The sequence below is a fragment of the Pleurodeles waltl genome, chromosome 4_2 (assembly GCF_031143425.1).
Source record: "Pleurodeles waltl isolate 20211129_DDA chromosome 4_2, aPleWal1.hap1.20221129, whole genome shotgun sequence".
Lineage (NCBI taxonomy): Eukaryota > Metazoa > Chordata > Amphibia > Caudata > Salamandridae > Pleurodeles > Pleurodeles waltl.
This window is the reverse complement of record NC_090443.1, coordinates 27,064,249-27,079,995: the sequence shown is the minus strand read 5'-3', so window position 1 is coordinate 27,079,995 and position 15,747 is coordinate 27,064,249. Positions and strand designations below refer to the sequence as shown.

The 15,747-nt window shown below is 43.4% G+C and overlaps 1 protein-coding gene across 9 annotated transcripts in view; it reads left to right on the top strand.

Moving 5' to 3' along the window:
- PALM3 (paralemmin 3) overlaps positions 1–15,747 on the top strand; it is a 164,598-nt gene that overhangs the window by 128,786 nt on the left and 20,065 nt on the right. For 7 of the 9 annotated variants that reach the window (XM_069230457.1, XM_069230459.1, XM_069230458.1 and 4 more), the window contains 2 exons: positions 3,890–3,983; positions 4,607–4,631. In XM_069230457.1, coding sequence (XP_069086558.1) covers positions 3,890–3,983; positions 4,607–4,631 — 119 coding nt within the window. The remainder of the gene's footprint in view (positions 1–3,889; positions 3,984–4,606; positions 4,632–15,747) is intronic. The other 2 variants (XM_069230460.1, XM_069230456.1) reach the window with 1 other exon arrangement.

Here is a 15,747-nt window from a genome sequence, read left to right as displayed (position 1 = left end):
CTTGGCTAAAGGGCACAAGCAGCAGGCCTAGTTGCTAAAATAACGTGCTTAGAGACATCACTTAAATGGTTATACAACAGCACCCTAATTGAATTAGGATACCTAGTTATCAAAAGAGACACACGGCCAGATGTACTAACACTAGGAATACCGATTTCCTAATTGGGATACTCTCTGAATCGCAATTAGGAAATCGGTGTTCCTAATGTATAAAACTCTTTTGAGTTTCATTAGCGATTCCTAGTGGGTCGCAAATAGACCTACCTCATGCATATTAATGAGGTAGGCTGCAATATACAACCCATTAGGAATCACACCCATCACAGGGATGGTGGCCTGCTGGGGTCAGCAGACCACCATGCCTGTGATTGCTTTTTAATAAAGCAATCTTTTTTTTGACTGCAGCCCATTTTCCTTAAAGGAAAAATTGACGTGTTTAAAAAGGAAAAATAATACTTTGGATTTAAAATTTTTAAGAATAGGTGGGACCTCAGCCTGCTTTAAAAAATATATATATTATTTACATTCGCAAAGGGAAAGGGGTCGCTTGGGGATTCCGCGCTCTTTGCGAATGGGTTACCACCAGTTTTAAACTGGTAGTAAATATTACTGCTTTGTGTAGGAAGCTGGTCTGGTATGTGGTGGGTACCTATGGTACTTACACCTTATACCAGGTCCAGGTATCCCCTCTTAGTAAAGTGTAGGCAGTATCTAGAAGCCAGGTTCTCTAGAGGTAGCTGTGGATGAGGAGCCAAGGCTTATCTAAAAGACATACAAAGCTCATGTAATAGCACTGTAGTCACACAGCACTTACACATGAAAGAAAACACTCAGTTGTACAAAAATAAAGATACTTTATTTTTGGAACACAATACCACAAAATACTAGAAGGGCAATCCTCCAATAGGAGGTAAGTATTACACAAAATATATACACTAGTAAACAGTAATAGGCATACAAAAGGTTAGAAAACAGTGCAAATAGCAATAACCAATAGTGACCCTAGGGGGAGCCCAAACCATATACTAAAAAATTGAATGCGAACGCAGGACCTCCACCTAGGTAAGTGGAATGTGTAGATGGGAGCTGGAAGTACTAGAAAACCATAGAGGTAAGTAACACAGTACCCCTAGCGACCAGGAAAGCAGGAGTAAATCACTGGAATTTCCCCAAAACTACCCAAAAGGAAGAAAAAAGAAGAAAAGAAGACACCCAGACAAGTCTTTAAGAAACCAGCAGTGGATTCCTGGAGAAGAGGACTTGTGGAGAGAGGGAGCCAAGTCCAAAAGTCACAGTGGAGTCCAGGAGGAGTAGAAGCTACTATCCACCCAGCTGTACTTGCAAGAGTTGGTTGACGGTGAGGAAGAACAGGTCAGCACTGCAGCCCTGGAGCCAGAGAAGAGTTCCTGATTGATGCAGAAGATGTCCAACGCTTGGAGTGAAGATTGCAGATGGGTGTTGGTGCAGGAATTCCACCAACAAGTCGTAGCAAAGGCAAATTCGTGGATAGTGGAAAAGTGGTGGTGCCAGGGACCAGCATGGCTCTGGAGGACTCAACCCAGGATGGGGAGTAATAGGGGACCCTCAGCAACACAGAGGACCCACAGAAGCAGCAGCAGCACTCACAGGAACTCCACAGGACGGGGACACAGAAGTTGCAGAAGGAGCCCATGCAGCACTACAGAAAGGGATCCCACGCAGCAGGAGGACCGCGCAGAGGGCTGTGCATCACAGGAAGGAGTGCTGGGACTGGAACTACACGTCACCTGAAGATCCCTTGAAGGAGATGCAAACAAGCCTTGGCAGCTGCAAGGGACCACCCATGATGCAGGATCCAAACAGCTCAGGCTGAGAGGAGATCCATGCAGCCGGTCGTCTTTGCAGCAGGTGCCTGCGGATGCAGGGGAGTGACTCCTTCACTCCAAGGAGGATTCCTTCTTCTTCTTGTGCAGGCTCTGAGGATGCACAGCCAGGGAAATGTTGCAAAGCTGGCAGGAGCCGTGGAAACAAAGTTGCAGGAGAGTCTTCTTTGTGGATTGCAGCGTTGTCGGTTCCTGTAAGGTCCGGCCGCAGTCCCAGTGGCCAGAAGTCAAAGTGGAGATTGCAGAGGAATCCTGATGGAATCTTACAAGCCAAATCTAAGGAACCACCCAAGAGAGACCCTAAATAGCCCTAAAGGGGGATTGGTCACCTAGCCAAGTAAACACCTATCAGAAGGGGCTTTGACGTCACCAGCCTGGCCGGGCCACTTAGATGCTCCCAGAGTTCCCTGCCAACCTTGGAAACAAGATGGCAGAACCCAGGGACCCTCTGAGCGCCACCCATGGGGTGGTGTGGACAGGGGAGTGGTCACTCCCTTTTCCATTGTCCAGTTTCACGCCGGAGCCTAGACTAGGGGTCCCTGAACTGGTGTGGACTGGTTTATGCACAGAGGGCACCAATTGTGCCCTTTAAAGCATACCAGTGGCTTGGGGAGGCTACCCCTCCCAAGTCAGTCACACCTATTTCCAAAGGAATAGGGTGTTACCTCCCTCTTCCAAAGAAAATTCTTTGTCGTGCTTTCCGGGGCTTGATCGGATCAAGCAGCAGGAGGGTAGAAACCTGTCTGAGGGATGGCAGCAGCTTGGGCTGCCTGGAAAACCCCATAAGACTGGTGGTAGCAGTGCTGGGGGTCCTATAGGGAGCCCCCAGAATGCATGGAATCATACTTTCCAATACTTGCAACAGTATTGGGGTATGATTTTGTCATTTTTGATACCAAACATGCCCAGGTTCGGAGTTACCATTATGTAGCTGGACATAGGTAGTGACCTGTGTCCAGTACACATGTAAAATGGTGTCCCCATACTCACAATGTCCAGGAAAATGGGCCTGGGTTTGAAGGGGCACATCTGCTAGTGCAGGGGTGCCCTCACACACAGGTACCTGCACCCTGCCCTCTGACAAGGCGTGCCCTACTGCTCTGTTCTTGAAAAAGAGGGCTACATTGCAAGGGAATGTTCTCAGAAACACAACAAGATTTGAGAAACATGGCAGGACACAATGTAGTCTGTATGTAACCACCTGCTCTGCTACCCAATTAGAAGATCCTGACTAATTGATAACTCTCTCATTATCGCTAGATTTTGGAAGTAGAGCTGGCCAGTCCACACAGCCCGATTTTGGGGTGGGGGTTTGTGTGTGTTTCTGCGAGCACAGGAACGCTGCTGCGATTACTTGCTGTAGTGATACCAGATGTATAAATGGAATAACTAGACCTTTAATATGTGGTCTACTATGTTAAGGTCTTACTGTCCTACCTTCTTATGTTCTTAAAAATCAATAAAACGATTCTGAAAAAAAGAAACTGAAGGAAAAAAACAAAAAGAACAACCAAACGGGTAGCATTGTCTGAGCCATGCTTGTTGGTACTTTCAAACTTACCAATAAAACCCTAACCAATAATTGAAGATTGTCTGTAGCCTAAACATACACGAGTTCAGTTATGGCTTAGTTGTTGGTTGAACGCTGGATTTTTTAAATGCACAGTGAGCAAGCTTTGATATAGTCTTGGTATTGGCTAATGGGAAACCAGCAGACTGTCCTCCATAGGCATAAAGAGGTCAGATCAGGAGCTTGGGCACTCCTGAAGCTGGAAGCCCTGCTCAGAGCAAAAGAGCGCTAAGCAGACAAGCTGAGGGGGATCAGGTATGGACTGCCAAAAGATTTAAAGCAACAGATTGTTTGCTGCAGGTCAATAACATTTCTTGCATTCTGATTCACATATGGTGCCTGGGGTTGTTGATCCACCTCTACATTGTTTCTGTTATGTGTGTCCATTGAGCCCTGTAAATCGCTCAACTCCACCTTTCTGCCTTTTTGGTGCTAACTGACAAGGTCTCCTTTGCAGCTTGCAGAGCCAAATGAGCCACCTGGAAAACCACACCTTTGGATCAGCAGGACCCGTGAAGGCCACGGCACAGTCGCTGGACACTGCTCTCCATGTAAGCCTGGACGCGGGGCACTTGCACTGCGCAAAATGTCGTAACTACGTTCCCCTATAGTTTCAAAGAGGGATTTGCCGGTGGTTTACCAGATAAAACTCTATTTGCCAGAGTCCCATTAGGGTTCTTTTGAAAAGAGCAGGACTCATTTCTGGGTTCACACAGGAGATGCTTCTGCTAAGAAACAGGGCATCATCGCCGGTAGAACAAGACAAACTACAGTACAGAAGCCGAAATTCATTCAGTCAGGGTGCAAAGGTCACAAAACTGCTTTGGGTGAGAGACTGTGACATGATGGGAAGAGGCCAGCTAGTTTGTGATTGGATGACTTGCCTGGACCTGGCAAGCTAAGGGTTTAAAGTGTACCAGGGTGAACTATCAGGCCATTTTGAGGGTGTAAATGGGGTGAGAGTCCATCAACAAAGTGGATTAGGAGGTCAGCCTACCTGAGGTGTTGTGGAATTGGGGGAATGTGTTGAGGGGAGACTAACAGAGAGAGAAGTCATAAAGCCAGATCACAGAGAGCTAAAGGTCATAGGAGGGTGACAGGTATAAGAATGATAAGTTGAGAGATCACATGCAGTGTTTCTGTCTCTGATCCCATTCGTACTTTTATCTTTCAGCAGAGCACATCGACAGACACATCTGGTAAGTTTATTTTTCCTCACACTCACTAAGGAGGGTGACGCTTCATTTACACAATGAAATACAAGCTTTTTGCATGAGTAGTCACACTGTTAAAATCTATCTAATATTGCACAGCTTATAGGGGTAATTTCAGTTTTCGAGGGAGTTTTGAAGTCTGTCACTTTTGGCAACATGCACAGGTGTTTTTGTGCGGCTCCCTCCACGGGTTCTGTCAATTCTATCAGGATGATGAAGTTTTTCTTCTTCTTCCAATATTTTACTAGAGAAGACCTCCCTTTTCTTGGTGAATGTGGGGAAGTAGATGTCCAGAATGTCTAGGTAGGAGAAAGTGTCTCACAGCCTCTACTTCTCCCGGGTAACAACATGGTAAATAATATCCTCGGAGTTTGTGTTGTCATCTATGCTTGTTAGTCTCTGGTTCCACTTTGTTGTAACTAGATCTGTACTCGGTGTTTGTGTGTGCTTAGTTTCACCATAGTGAGGCCTTGAGAATCCAGTTTCTTGTTCGTGATCTTAATATTGCAGCTTGTTGAGGTTGCCCCGGGTGTGACTCCACGCCCATTGTAGAGTGTTCCAGGTCCAGGCCAGTCCCTCCTCGTGTTTGTGGTTTCCTATGTTAGCAGCCTGTAGGCAGCTGCCCCTGAGGGATGGAAGGCTGTGAGCCACCATTTCAGGAAATTATTGGAGTATTTTGCTTATCAGTACTTGATAGTGGAGTGCATTTGCCCCACTAACCTGGCAGCAGAACGTAGGAGTTGTTTCTTCATTTTGAGCAACAGGGAACATCTCTGCAGTACTGCTCTGCAACCATGGTCTGGGTTTCTGTGCACACAGAGAACTTGTTTGTAGAACTGCAGGTGCAGTTTCTGTAGGGAATGTACCCCATTCTGTATACTCTTTTGTTAATGCTAGGCCCCACAATTTACTGCCATAAGATTGGGGATATGATGCTGTTAGACATTTTTAACACTCATAATCTTAGTGGCTTGAAGTATGACAGTTGTTTTTTTAAACTTTATTTACTGGCATTTAACAAAAAGACATCAACAAAGAGGTCAATGAGAGGAAAGATAGGAGAGGAAGGGACGGGAGAGAAGGGACATGGAACATACATCATCTCTTCACATCATCACAATATGAGTAAAGGCAAGACATACAGTTGATGAGGAGAACTGGCCATATTGGTCAGGCACGCTGGCTAAAGGCGCCATGAAGTCTGGCAGTCTGAGTGGTGGGTGTAGAGGAAGCAAAAAGCTCCACAGCGTGGTACACAATCTCAGGCAGGGGTGTCCGTCTCCACGCTCATCCACGCTCCCACCTCGTCTGGAGGGGCGGCACCCCTCTGGCGTCTCAGGTGGGATGTTACCCGGTCCCAGGTGTCCTTCGAGCGAGAGCGCGTGGCATGAGCACCCAGGATTATGACAATTGATTCTCAATGGCATAGCAAGCATGGGCCTTTGCTTTAAGTATCTTTACTTCCAGTTTAAAACTTAAGTATGTGCTTATTATGTACCACAAGGAGGTGCATTCTGTGGTGGGCTGAAGTTGTATACCAATAAGAAAGAATTTAAACTTATTTCTCTTATTCTGTGATTTCTTCTGGAAAGTCATAATGTTGTTTTTTATGCTTGTGTTTAAGTTTTTTCTAGAACGTGTGTTCTGCAGTATTCTTCGAGGGAGTTAAGATTGTACTAGATTTCTTCTTAGGTGAGTGCTAGGATCACTAGGTTGTCTGCATATGACTGATGTTCTATTTCTGAGACATTCAGCTTTAAACATGGAGCCTGGGATTCATCCAGCAGTTTTGGTAAGACATTATTATAAAGACTCAACAAGGTTGGTTAAGGTTGCACTCTTTTTAGACTCCCATTCTCGTTTGAAGGCCATTGTTTGCTAGTTGTTTGAATCACTTTATAGCCGATTGAGGAGTACATAGATTTTATTATGTCATATGATTTACACTAGTGGCTGTCGATCTTTGAAAGAAGTGGTGAAGCTGAACACCTACCCCAGTTTACAGCAAGTCATCAAGCTTGACTGTTTCATGGAGGTCTCTCCTCTCGAGTTCAAAAGCGCATTTTACAAAGCATTTTGACCATGAGTTTGTTAAAAAGCTTAAGGTCCAGGAAGGCACTCATAAAATATTCCAATCTTCTGTGCCAACAAGTAAGCCTGACCCACCCAGGAGAAATGGAGTTACAACTGCTAATTTGAGAAGAGGCTGGGAAAATGTTAATTTTCGTACAGTTTCCCAAAATAAAAAGTCCAAAAAGCCATAAGTGAAACAGGTAGTTTACAATATCTAATTGTACGTGAGCTGTCATTTACTATGGGATCAATCCACAATGCTACATTTCATTTTCTTTTCAGTTTCCATTGGTAGTTTTCTAAGTGGATTTTCCATCACGTTATGATTGTGAATCTTCCTTAAATGGGTAGGGTGGAAAATATAAGAAATATACATTTCAGGCAGCACATGGCAGACCTAGATACATTTTACAAAACCTTTAACCTAGTAATTAAAGGTATCAGTGATAATGATTAACACTAAATTATCAACATTAGAAATGTTTGTGAAAATGCAATATTTTTTTCTTCAAAACTAAACATGCCAGTTTACACACATTTTGCTATCAATTACTTGCGAGTCATTTTTGGGCAGCAATCTTAATTCCCCAGTATTAATGTCTAACGTTTTCAAATAAATCGGTTTTCCTGAAATACCACTTTTTCACTTTTACTTGTTCAGTGTCCCGACATCAATTTATCATTTCCAATAAAGCCCCTGCATGTTCTACTGCCACACATGAATAAACCCTGCCTTGCATGCCCACGTATCACCATCGCATGTCAAGGATGCTAGGAATATACCAAGAATTACCACTGTTTGATATGGCTATTGGTATACATGGGTTTGCACTGGGAACCATTACGGATGGCCCCTATATGCCAAGTATTACCATCAGTATGCCAAGGCCTATACTTTGCACACTGCTTTCATCATCCTGCCTGGAATGGCCCCAAGCGAAAAGAATTAACACCAAAGCACCAAAGTTAACGTTTGGCGAGTGGATGTGCTATGGTGACTTGGATGGCCCCAAAAAGCCACGAGTTAACACCAATATCCACGTGACAACATTTTGCTCAAGGTGGGCACTGTCCTGATGTGGATGGTGCCAATTCTCGATCAATATCCTATTCATTTCATAATGATTTAGTCCTAACCATCCTTGCTCACGTGCTATTACTGCCAAAAGATTGTTCTCTGTTACTAAACCACAGTTACATCAATATCTGAATCAAAAAAAGAATGTGTAAGATGCAGTGATATCGTAGCCCAATCAATTATAACGTAATTCCCCATATTTGTATACAAAGCATATCGGAAAGAAGAAGAAAACGATCTAATCTTACAAGTATAACATATCACACCGTCCATGTAGACACATATTTATTGGCAATCCACATATATGTGTCAAATTAGTCTTAATTGTTAAATAAAGGTATTGATAGCATGGAGAAAATCCAATTATAAGTATGGTCCACTTGATCAACCACTCGATATTCAAATTTCGAATTCTTAATTAAAACGAGTTGTCTGCCCTCAGCCTGTAGACATGTTCCAGCCCCCACACGATTCCTGGGCCCCATCAGGACCATTTTGGTCCAAGAACCATTCTTTAAGGAAATGAAATTCATGTGTTTGTTCACAATTCACAGTTTTATTTGGACTTCCCAAGAAACTGCTGGCATAGGGCTATAATTTCAACCCAGTTATACAATCATGGGTACAAACGCCTATTAACTAGGTCAAATGCACGCTTTCTAACCAAATTAATGACACATTGATGTGGGCTGCGATAGGAACACTACTGCCACAGATTGGTAACCCATGCATTGCATGCCCGTGTGCCAACATGTTATGTCGAGTGTCTTGACTACACCAAGAATGACCTCTAATATGATAAGGCAAGTGGCATACCAAGGTTGGCACTTGGAACCATCCTGTAAGGCCCCAGTGTACCAGGATTTACCAGCAATATGCTATGGCCAGTATTTTGCCCATGGTGTGCACCATCCTGCCCTGGAAGTGTAAAGAACTTGAAACAATATGCTAGAGCTAACGTTTTGCCCTGTGAGGGCACTATCCTGGCAGACATGGTCTCAAAATGCCATCAGTATGCAAGGGTCATTTTTTAGCCAAAGGTGGCCCCAAAACACCTGTTATGCAGAGCATTTAGAAATGGCCAAACTGTACTAAGTGCTACATTAAAAACTATTACAAGGCATATACATATGTGTAGCTAGCACCTGAAACCAATGCGCTGTCTTATCAGCTTACAGTACTCGAAAACCTCTGTGGCAGTGGGGTTCAAACGGAGGCGTGGGTGTCTTTAGAAAGATCCCACTATCCCCTTAGATTTCCAGCACTCACTGCTTGCAGTATAGGGTGGCAGTCTCTCCATGCGCCCCTTTATCTCTTTGCAAAGATGACACATTATTTAATAATGCAGCAACCCCGAGCTATGTATTCTTCTTTTAAACTTGCCACTGTGCCTCGGTTGATGCACTCTTAAGGTCATGGAAATCTTAGGTGGCTAATTTTTGTCTATTAACTCAAAGCATCTGCTTTTGATTGAAACGTTAAACAGCTGATGCCTATGGGCACAGCCCTGTGGTCTATCATTCATGCGTTACTTTTAAAGACGAATGAGGAATGATATAGAGAATCATATGTCTAATGGGGTGGGGTGTCAATCTTCATTTCTAAACCTAGGTCCGTATTTACAAGCAGCCTGCGTCGCCGGTGCATCACTTTTAGTGGCGCACTGACTGTGCAGGCTGCTGACCCACATCTACAAGGCCACACAAAGCCACTCCGCGTGGCTTTTCATGGCTTTGTAGATATGGAGTAAGGCAATGCAGCACAGGTTGCTGCGTTGCCTTACTTAGCATCAGGGAGGCGTTTCCATGGGTGTTGCGTGGGTGTTCCCACACATCGTTCATAGATTCTGATGCATTCCCAGATTAGCAAGATTTTGTAAACCTGGGAATGCGTCAACAGCCTATGCCACCCCAGGGGTGGTGTAAGAGTGATTCAACGGGGAGAAGTATCTTTATTTATCCCCGTTTTTTCCTCTGTGTGTGCTGCATTCTGCGGCACACACACAGAATGAGGAAAACACCTCCATTGATTGTTTTTGTGCAGGAATGTGTTTCTTTCTGCACAAAAATAATCATCCCCGCAGCAATTTGTGCGCCAGCACACGGGGAGAGGACAGATATGCACTATATCCGGTAGATATAGCACATGTATGCCCTTTTCCGGTGGCCCAGGAAGTCACAGCAAGGCACCTGTTGCGCCACCCTGCGCCACCGCACCTTATAATATGTCCCCAAGATTCCAACAGAAGCAGATCATGGTCCAGAGGCAAAAACAAGAATGTAAAACTAATCTCCCTGAACTCAGAGAAGCCTTTCAAATCCTGGCATCTCCCTCAAATGGGACATAATTCTGAAATATTGACTGTCACAGGGAGTAGCGCGCATGGAATCATCTTTTGCTGCTTTCTTTACATATTATTACTAATAACCTACTGAATGGTACATGTGTTTGAGAGCATTATATGAGAAAAGGATTAATTGGCCCTGCCAGGACTTGGACAAGAGTTGCTGGTTGCACACTGCAGCAGTTAATCCTTTGAGCTAACTTCCCATACCTTGTCCAGTGACTCCAAAATGTCATGAATTACCAAAACGTAAACTAGGGCCAGCATTTCACTGAGTTTGGGCCCTGTTTTGTCATGGATGGCTTAAAAAGTGTGATGAATTACCACCAGATATGCGAGGAGCAGAAGCCAGACATCCAACTCCTTGCACATACACACACAGACTCCTTCACACATTCACACACCTTGTTAGACTCTGTTCAAGGGCCTAAGGGCAGATAGGGGCTACTGGGCTCCAGCCTAGGTGGTTGAGGTCATTTTCCACAGCTGTCTTGGAGCCCATCTTACTATGGCTCTGCAAACTGGGTCAGGTACATCCCTTTCAGCACTTAACTCTTGAGGCAGTGAGAGCGAGCAGTCACAGGCTTCTCAGGGAGGTCGTGTAGTGGGCATGAGCTCAGAATTCAAAAATCAACCAACAGACACACAAACTTGATCAATCGCTTATCTTTCTAAATAAGAAAGTACTTTTAATCACACAGCAGCACTAAATACTGCCAATTCAGTTATAAGTACAGGGTAATGCCCCTATGCAGTATTCCACTGTGGGTGCTGGGCTTCTCTCTGTGTTCCCTGTCCTACTCAGGTGACCAAGTTTAGGACAGCCCCCCACCCCAGTAAGCAGTGGGGCATGAGCATGAATTAGGCTCAGAGGCAGATATGTTCCCCACAAGTTGAATGTGCAACCAGTTCACTTTTGTTCTTACCCTCATCTTTGTAGAGGCAGAAAACAGTCTTAAGTGCACTGCAGCGGATTGTTCCTGACTGAAGGCGTCGGCCTGCGGTGCTCACGTGCACCGGTCACGTAGAGAGGATAGGCGCCGCCCACATCCTTAGTGTGCCTGGCCTCCCAGCTGGTTTTCCCCTAGTCCAGATCGAAGTAATTTAATGTTTAGTCCTAGGTTCCAGATTGAATCAGAAGTCTCTCAGAAGTCAATAAAGCAAGAAATTGCTTTCTTTTTGTTCTTAACACGTTGGATGATAAGAGTCTGTAATATGAAGACGCGATCTCTGGTTCGGTGTTTGAGATGGATACCTGTCTGGCTTCTCTGTAAAATGTTAGGACTGGATAAACATTTGCCTGGTTTACCGGGTTCACACATCCCCCTGTAGCTGCAGGTCACAGAGCGTCCCCATCTTTGCAGACAGGAATGATTCCCTTCAAACCAGGTGTCTGGGAAGTGACCTGATTGTAGTATGATGCTGAAAAGTTGTAGTGCTTCTTCAATTTGTTGTGAGCTGCATTTGAGCACTTTCTTTAATACATTACTTGAGCTGTGGAACTATTTGATATTAATATGTTTTTTTTTTTGTCACACAAAGTATTTAACATTTCACAGACTCTGGGCGAAGGTATCCTAGCAAAAAGCAACATTGCGTGACAACATGAGATGAGCCCGTTAGAGGGCGGTTAATACAGGTCACAGCAGATCTGGTGCTACTGAAGGACAGAGACCCTGCTACGTCATCTAACTGTCTGTGGAGAGGAGGGCATTCCTTTCATTCTGACACCAAGGGGCACATCAGCCTCCCAGGAAGGAGTTCGGCAGCATTCACGCCTGGGCGCAGCCTCGCAGACCCACATTAGCGTTAGCTTCTAACTTACGGAAATGAACAACATGATTTTTTTTTTTAAACACAAACATTTAACATCCCAGTGCGTCTAGCTTGCATGCATGCAATATCAACAATGAAAACTTGATGGCAGCAGAATGCCATCCATGGCATGGTTGCTATGTAGAACAGTGATTACCCAATCTGTAGTCCAGGGACCCCAGAAGACCACAAAGCTTCTTCAGGGGATCAGCGACTGCTTAGAAAATCACATAATATTAACAGGTTAATAAAGTGTATATACAAAAAGTGGATAAATGTACGCTTGGGCATTGTAAAACATACTGTAAATATCAAAGAATTTGAAATGGAGGCTAAAAATTAAATCAGTATCCTCATATTGACTTGTGGGAGCAGTGCAGATGCATCAGACTATAGTATTGACGATGTGTGGCTTCAATTGAATTTAGAAAAGCTCCAACCTTCCTATTAAAATTAAAAATAAACAAAGCAGCAAGTGGCCATCTTGCAAATGTATTGTAAATAGTCTATTGTTTTAAAGTTCCAACATGACCAGCACATTTAGAAACAACACATTGGCCACCTTGAAACAGTAAAATAAATGATGCTCTATAGGCAATGGCATTCCATAATGGTCTCCTGGTTTAGAGGAAGTGGCCATGTGGGATGTATGTACTACAGACAAAATGAGTGGAAAGCAACCCGTTAGAACTGCCTGGAGAGCTGCAGTATCCTCTTAAGAAACATTAAAATAAAAAGAGGAGACACAAATATGTGAAAGGGGAGCCATAAAAGGAGAAAGGTGAAGCCTAAAGGGCTGGTCTACCAGCACTGACACTGAAGCGCATTATTTTGCAGGTAGACTTGAGCAAGAATTATTACAGTTCAGATCTGATCTCCCAAGGTTCATTAGAGGCAGTAACTACACCAAAACCCTTCCCCACAAAGGTAATATGTGACATTTCAAGCAACAAAATACCTATCTGTATGTTTTAATACAGAGAAATAACAACCAACCCTTAAATGCCTGTTGACTTTAACATATCCTTTTCACAATTAAAATGTCAGGCCTAATGCATTTATCATATATTTTCATAATAAATAGATCAGACCTATGGTATCAGATCTTTTTCCTAGAGAACCAATCAAGGATCTTGCTATTATCAGTGGCTTGTCACTGTAGCAGTATTCCTGTAATGAGCTTAAGCTTTCCCTCAAGGCAAACACCAGGCATACTGTCAAAAACTTACATAGTATGCAAAATGACAATGGGTAAAGCAAAATTCTGTCTCTCCTAAGAGGAGCTAACAAAGATTCTAACGATGCAACTATCTTATATCCACTATTTGTCGGAGGTGGTAGCCAGTACCAAAACCTGTGTAACTATGGTAATCTGTGAGACTCCATTTGACAAAATACCAATCTGTATGCTTTAATATAGAGTAATACAAATCTACCCTTAAATGCCTACTGATTTTAACATATATTTTTCGCAATTTCTATGTCAGGCCTACTCCCTTTATCATAGCTTTTCATTATAAACAATCAAGCCTATAACTGTTATTAATGCCTTGTCACCATAACCAACTCAGATGTACTGTGTTGGTCATAAGCATTACTACAAGGCAACCATCAGGTATACCATAGTAAAACTGCAAATGTGTACAAAATACACTTGTCAAAACAACATAAAAACCATACTAATAGTGATTAATAAGGATTACTTTAGGACTAATCATCTATCCCTATAGTTTGTTCAGGTGGATCTCCAAAACCAAAACCCTTGCCTATTGCAGTAATCTGCATGATTCCATGTAACAAAATACCTGCCTACAGGCTTTAGCACAGTGTAATAACGATCCACCCTTAAAACCCTATTATCTTTAACACATCCTTTTAAAAATAAGAAAGTGAGGTCTTCTTATTTTGCCATAACTTTTTGTTATAAATAGTTGACAATTAAGAAATCCAACATAACTTTTCCCAGTGAACTGATAAGGCCCGTAGCCTTTACTCATGGCTTGACATTATATACAACCCAGGCCTACTGAAGTACGCATAAACTGCCAACCATGCCACATAGCTTTATAAAATTAAAAATATGTACAAAATCACAGTTGGCAAAACAACATATAACTCCTTTCAACAAGGCCTACCAAGAATCATCACAGTGCAATTCTACTCCCAGGGTTTGTCAGAGTGGGTGCCCAGCACCAAAACCATGCCCATTGAATTAATCTGTTAGATTACATGTAACCTAATACCTTTCTACGGCCTGCAACATAATGTGATAACAATTCACTGCTAGAGGCCTATTGACTTTACCATATGTTTTTTGCTGCAAATAAGGCAGATCTTCTGCCTTTGCAGTAACTTTTCAGATTAAACAGCCTATAGCTGTCATCTTTGGCTAGCCACATACCCAACTCAGGCCCACTCTACTGCATGCAAGCTTTCTCACAAGGAAAGCATCAAGCATACAATCATAAAATTGTAAATGCGTACAAACAGTTGTCAAACTTAAATACATTGGAGCTGGCAAAGCAAATGCTATTCTTGCTTCACAAGGCTTAGCAAGGATTCTTACAGTGTACATCTTCTATAACCATAGTTTGTCAGAGGGCTACCCAACAGCAAAACCCGTGCCTACCAAGATAATCTGTGTGATTCCATCAACAAAAATATCTAACTGTAGGCTTTGATTTAGTGTAATAACAATCTACCCTTAAATAACTATTGACTTTTACATATAATTTTCCAAGCAATATGCCAGACCTACTGCCTTTATCATAACTCTTCATAATAAGCAGTCAGGCATACCCCTCGTTATTGGCTTGTCCTCATAACCAGCCCAAGCCTACTGTACTGTCCTTTCCACAAGACAACCATCCGGCCTACACAGGTGGGGCTCCTCTGCTGGGGGGAGGAGCGTCACCCCCCTGCCAGCAGCGGCAGCTGCAAAGCTTTTAATACAAAACAATAATAAACTATATTTATTATTGTTTTGTATTAATAGGGGTGGGGCATTGGGGGTGACGAGCCCTGAGGGGAGTGCACAGAGTGCCGCCTCGGGCTGTCCAAACACAAATGTGCACAGGGCTCTCCCCAGTCCAGCACTGTGTAGCCGGGCTGGAGAGAGCCTGCATAGGCTCCCATTCTGCCTGGGAGCGCCCTGGCTGGGCACTCCCAGCCAATCCTGACACTGGTCTGAGGAGCTTCAGGATTGGCCACAGGGCAGGCTGGAAGCCTGTGCCTGGAGTGATGACAGAGGAGAGGAGGAACATAGGAGCAGCACGGAGCGGAGTTAAGGTAATTTTTTATTTTTTATATTATTTTATTCCACCCCTGTGCTGCACTGCATTGCCCCACCCCTTTTCCATCCCACAAGCCGCCACTGGGCCTAGAGAGATAAATGGAGAAGCTTATACAGAATTACAGTTGGCAAAGCAAAATACTGTATCGCCTAAGAGAACCTAACAAAGATTTTTGTAGTGTATATTTCTACAGCCAAGGTTTATTCAAGTCAATCACCAGTACCAAAATGAGTGCCTACTACAGTAGTCTGTGAAATTCCATGTAACAAAATACCTGCCTAAAGGTTTTAGCACAGTGAAATAATAATCCATCCTTCAAAGGCTATTGTCTTTAAAACATGCTTTTCACAATAAGAAGATCATACCTACTCGCTTTGTAATAATTTGTTTCATAATCAACAGATCGCACCAATGAAATCTGGCATGACTTTTCCCGATAAACCATTTACCCTTTAAGATTGGCTTTACACTTTACACAATACTGTACCATTTAAGTGC